The 4,937-nt window shown below is 37.3% G+C and overlaps 1 protein-coding gene across 7 annotated transcripts in view; it reads right to left on the bottom strand.

Moving 5' to 3' along the window:
• The window catches only part of RALGAPA2 (Ral GTPase activating protein catalytic subunit alpha 2), a 329,247-nt gene that overhangs the window by 260,269 nt on the left and 64,041 nt on the right, over nt 1–4,937 (bottom strand). For all 7 annotated transcript variants that reach the window (XM_017541502.2, XM_017541500.2, XM_017541496.2 and 4 more), the window contains exon 5: nt 1,280–1,323. In XM_017541502.2, the coding sequence (XP_017396991.1) occupies nt 1,280–1,323 (44 nt within the window). The remainder of the gene's footprint in view (nt 1–1,279; nt 1,324–4,937) is intronic.

Raw genomic sequence — 4,937 nt, 5'->3', positions numbered from 1 at the left:
TTTGAGAAGGAGTTTCACTCTGTTGCCCAGGCTGGAGTGCAGTGATGCGATCTCGGCTCACTGCAACCTCCACCTCCCAGGCTGAAGCAATAATCCTGCCTCAGCCTCCCGAGCAGCTGGGACTATAGGTATGCGCCACCACATTCAGCTAATTTTTGCCTTTTTAGTAGAGAAGGGGTTTCACCATGTTGGCCAGGCTGGTCTAGAACTGCTGACCTTAAGCAATCCACCTGCCTCGGCCTCCAAAGTGCTGGGATTACAGGTGTGAGCCACTGCACCCGTCCAACTCCATGTACATCAAATCGAATTATATTTAATTTAACAAAAGGGAAGTTTCTATGAAATTCTATTACAAGCCTCCAATTTTTATATGTTAACTGTTTGTTTAAGAGAACTAAATATAAATAAGGGTAATTATAAACATGAGATAACAACCCGATAAGTTTTAATTATAAATCCATTTCCTTAAGAGCAACGAAATATAGAATCTACAGTAAGACTAGGAATAACTCACTTCTTTTTTTTTTAACATGAGAAATAGTTAACATATTAAGTTTTAAGAGGCTGTGATCAGTTAAGCCAGTATAATACCAACATACTGGCTTATTAAAGGCATTTGCACAGCTAAATTAACTCCAACTGAATTATCAATCATAAAGTATTCATCCCAGGCTGAATTTTTTCTGCCACTTATGTTTTAGGGTAATCTTATCTCAGCATCAAGAAGTCTATGTTATAATAAAACACATATCCATTTCAAACTAAGCTAATTTTAACCTATAAATCTGCCACAAATAAATTTTCAAGAGAGACCCTGTTGTTCCTTTCTCCCACAATGGCTCTCAAAATTAGTAAAATTCATTAGAGACAACTATAATTTTAACAACCAGTTACTAATATGGACAGAATCAAGCATGTGAACTCTGAAGCTTAGAGGGGGACTGCCCTTCCTTTTTCTGATGATAAAACTGAAGGAGTCGGTGCCTTGCCCATGATCCCTACCTGTACCCAGCAGAATCAGAATGAGAACTCAGAACTCTAAACTCTGAAGCTCAACCCATTTTCTCCTAATACTATTTAAAATGTCTTCTGCAATAAGTTATGATGTAAGAAAACTGTAACAATATGCATCATATAATTTCTCAATAAAAAATTAGAACTAAGTCAAGTGGTTTTTAAAGGTCTTTTTTTCCAAAATGGCCTAACATTGTTACTTCGTGGCATTAACAAATTTAAGAGTAATAAAAAATGCCATTACATAATAAAATAAAATAAATACCTTAATAGAATTTCCAGTGTGTAGAAGCTTCTTTAAAGTTGAGCCTGAAAGTTTAAAATAATGAGTTAGAAATAGAGAGGGTATATAAATGCATATCAAAGACCTATTTTAAGAAGAAACTATATGCTTATGACAAAAATATAATTTTTAAAAATAAAAGGAAGAGGGTTGACCTTCAGAAACAAAGCAATGTCACAGAGGGAAAGACGTTTTTAAGATAAAAGTACTTTAAGTATGTACCACTTCACAATTCTTTTAAAACAGTCAAAATGATTGATATTAAGGTAAGCCAAATGCCCACAGTGGATTATGTACAAATATCTCTTGTCATGCATAAAATGGATGCTTTTTTTAAAAAAATCTCTAAAGGTAAAAATAATATAAAACAACTGCTCACAAAACATTTTTACAAGAACATTTTACGAATACTCAGAATGGCATGTTTCTCTCCTGGCAATGACAACTACATTTATGAGATTTGGACCATCAATAAATCCTCTAACAGAGTGCTCTGGTCACTGTCAAGGAAGCACAATCAAGGTTGACTCGGAACTCCAGTCAACTACAAAAACTTTGATGCTGCAGTCCACTAGAATGAGAAAAGCTTCTCTTAGGAGGATAGAAGACTGTTACTAAGTCATCTATAAGTATATTCACGACTTCAGTATGGAGACAACAACCCAACCTAAATATCTTATGTAGCCTCTAAAATCAATAAATCCAGGAGCTGGTTTTTTGAAAAGATCAACAAAATGGCCAGGCCGCTAGCCAGATTAATAATAAAGAAAAGAGAGAAGAATCAAATAGATGCAATAAAAAATGATAAAGGGGATTATCACCACCAATTCCACAGAAATACAAACTACCATCAGAGATTACTACAAACAACTCTATGCACATAAACCAGTAAACCTGGAAGAAATGGATAAATTCCTGGACACTTGCACCCTCCCAAGCCTAAACCAGGAAGAAGTTGAAACCTTCAATAGACCAATAACAAGGGCTGAAGTTGAGGCAGCAATTAATAGCCTACCAACCATAAAAAGCCCAGGTCCAGATGGGTTCATAGCCGAATTCTACCAGACATACAAAGAGGAGCTGGTACCACTCCTTCTGAAACTATTTCAAACAATCCAAAAAAAGGGAATCCTTACCAAATCATTTTATGAGACCAACATCATCCTGACACCAAAACCCGGCAGAGACTCAACAAAAAAAAGAAAACTTCAGGCCAATATCCATGATGAACATAGATGTGAAAATCTTCAATAAAATACTGGCAAACCGATTGCAACAGCACATCAAAAACCTTATCCATCATGATCAAGTAGGCTTCATCCTGGGGATGCAAAGCTGGTTCAACATACGCAAGTCTATAAACGTAATCCACCACATAAACAGAACCAAAGACCAAAACCACATGCTGATCTCAATAGATGCAGAGAAGGCCTTCAACAAAATTCGACAGCCCTTTATGCTAAAAACTCTGAATAAACTAGGTATAGATGGAACGTATCTCAAAATAATAAAAGCTATTTAGACAAACCCACAGCCAATATCATACTGAATGGGCAAAAACTGGAAGCATTCCCTTTGAAATCTGATGCCCTCTCTCACCACTCCTATTCAATATAGTATTGGATGTCCTAGCCAGAGCAATCAGGCAAGAAAGAAATAAAGGGTATTCAATTATGAAAGGAGGAAGTCAAATTGTCTCTATTTGCAGATGACACGAATGTACATTTAAAGACCCCATCGTCTCAGCCCAAAATCTCCTTAAACTGACAAGCAACTTCAGCAAAGTATCAGGATACAAAATCAACGTGCAGAAATCACAAGCATTCCTATACACCAATAACAGACTAAAAGAGAATCAAAGCAAGAGCAAACTCTCATTCACAATTGCTACAAAGAGAATAAAATACATAGGAATACAACTAACAAAGGATGTAAAGGACCTCTTCAAGGAGAATTATGAACCACTGCTCAAGGAAATAAGAGAGGACACAACAGATGGAAAAACATTCCACGCTCATGGTTAGGAAAATCAATATTGTGAAAATTGCCATACTGCCCAAAGTAATTTACAGATTGAATGCTATCCCCATGACCCTCTTCACAGAACTGGAAAAAAAACACCTTAAATTTCATATGGAACCAAAAGAGAGTCCACATAGCCAAGACCATCCTAAGCAAAAAGAACAAAGCTGGAGGCACCATGCTATCTGACTTCAAACTATACTACAATGCTACAGTAATCAAAACGTTTGGTACTGGTACCAAAACAGAGATATAGATCAATGGAACAGAAGAGAGGCCTTGGAGGCAACGCCACACATCTACAGCCATCTGATCTTTGACAAACCTGACAAAAACAAGCAATCGGGAAAGGATGCCCATTTAATAAATAGTGTTGGAATAACTGGCTAGCCATGTGCATAAAACAGAAACTGGATCCCTTCCAGACACCTTATACTAAAATTAACTCCAGATGGATGAAAGACTTAAACATAAGACCTAATACCATAAAAACCCTAGAAGAAACCTAGGCAAAACCATTCAGGACATAGGCATAAGCAAGGACTTCATGACTAAAACACCAAAAGCATTGGCAACAAAAGCCAAAATAGACAAATGGGACCTAATTAAACTCCAGAGCTTCTGTACTGCAAAAGAAACAATCATTAGAGTGAACCAGCAACCAACAGAATGGGAAAAAATGTTTGCAATCTACCCATCTGACAAAGAGCTAATATCCAGAATTTACAAAGAACTAAAACAGATTTACAAGAAAAAAAAAATTCAGAAATGGGCAAAGGACATGAACAGACACTTTTCAAAAGAAGACATATATGAGGCCAACAAACATGAAAAAATGCTTATCATCACTGGTCATTAGAGAAATGCAAATCAAAACCACATTAAGATACCATATCATGCCAGTTAGAATGGTCATCATTAAAAAATCTGGAGACAACAGATGCTGGAGAGGCTGTGGAGAAATAGGAACACTTTTACACTTGTTGGTGGGAGTGTAAATTAGTTCAACCATTGTGGAAGACAGTGTGGCGATTCCTCAAGGACCTAGAAACAAAAATTCCATTTGACCCAGCAATCCCATTACTGGGTTTATACCCAAAGGATTATAAATCGTTCTATTATAAAGACATATGCACACGTATGTTCACTATGGCACTGTTTACAATAGCAAGGCCTGGAATCAACACAAATGCCCATTGATGACAGACTGGACAAAGAAAATGTGGCACATATACACCATGGAATACTATGTAGCCATAAAAAATGATGAGTTTGTGTCCTTTGTAAGGTCATGGATGAATCTGGAAACCATCATTCTCAACAAACTGACACAAGAACAGAAAATCAAACACCGCATGTTCTCATTCATAGGCGGGTGTTGAACAGTGAGAACACATGGACACAGGGAGGGGAGCAACACAAACTGGGGTCTGTTGGGGGGTTACTAGGGGAGGGACAGTCAGGGGTAGGAAGGTTGGGAAGGAATCACATGGGGAGAAATGCCAGATATAGGTGTCAGGGGGATGGAGGCAGCAAACTACACTGCCATGTATGTACCTATGCAACAATTCTGCATGATCTGCACATGTACCCCAGAATCTAAAGTACAATTTAAAAA

Source organism: Cebus imitator, unplaced genomic scaffold, assembly GCF_001604975.1.
Source record: "Cebus imitator isolate Cc_AM_T3 unplaced genomic scaffold, Cebus_imitator-1.0 Scaffold134, whole genome shotgun sequence".
Taxonomy (NCBI): domain Eukaryota; kingdom Metazoa; phylum Chordata; class Mammalia; order Primates; family Cebidae; genus Cebus; species Cebus imitator.
This window is presented reverse-complemented; position numbering and strand designations above follow the sequence as displayed.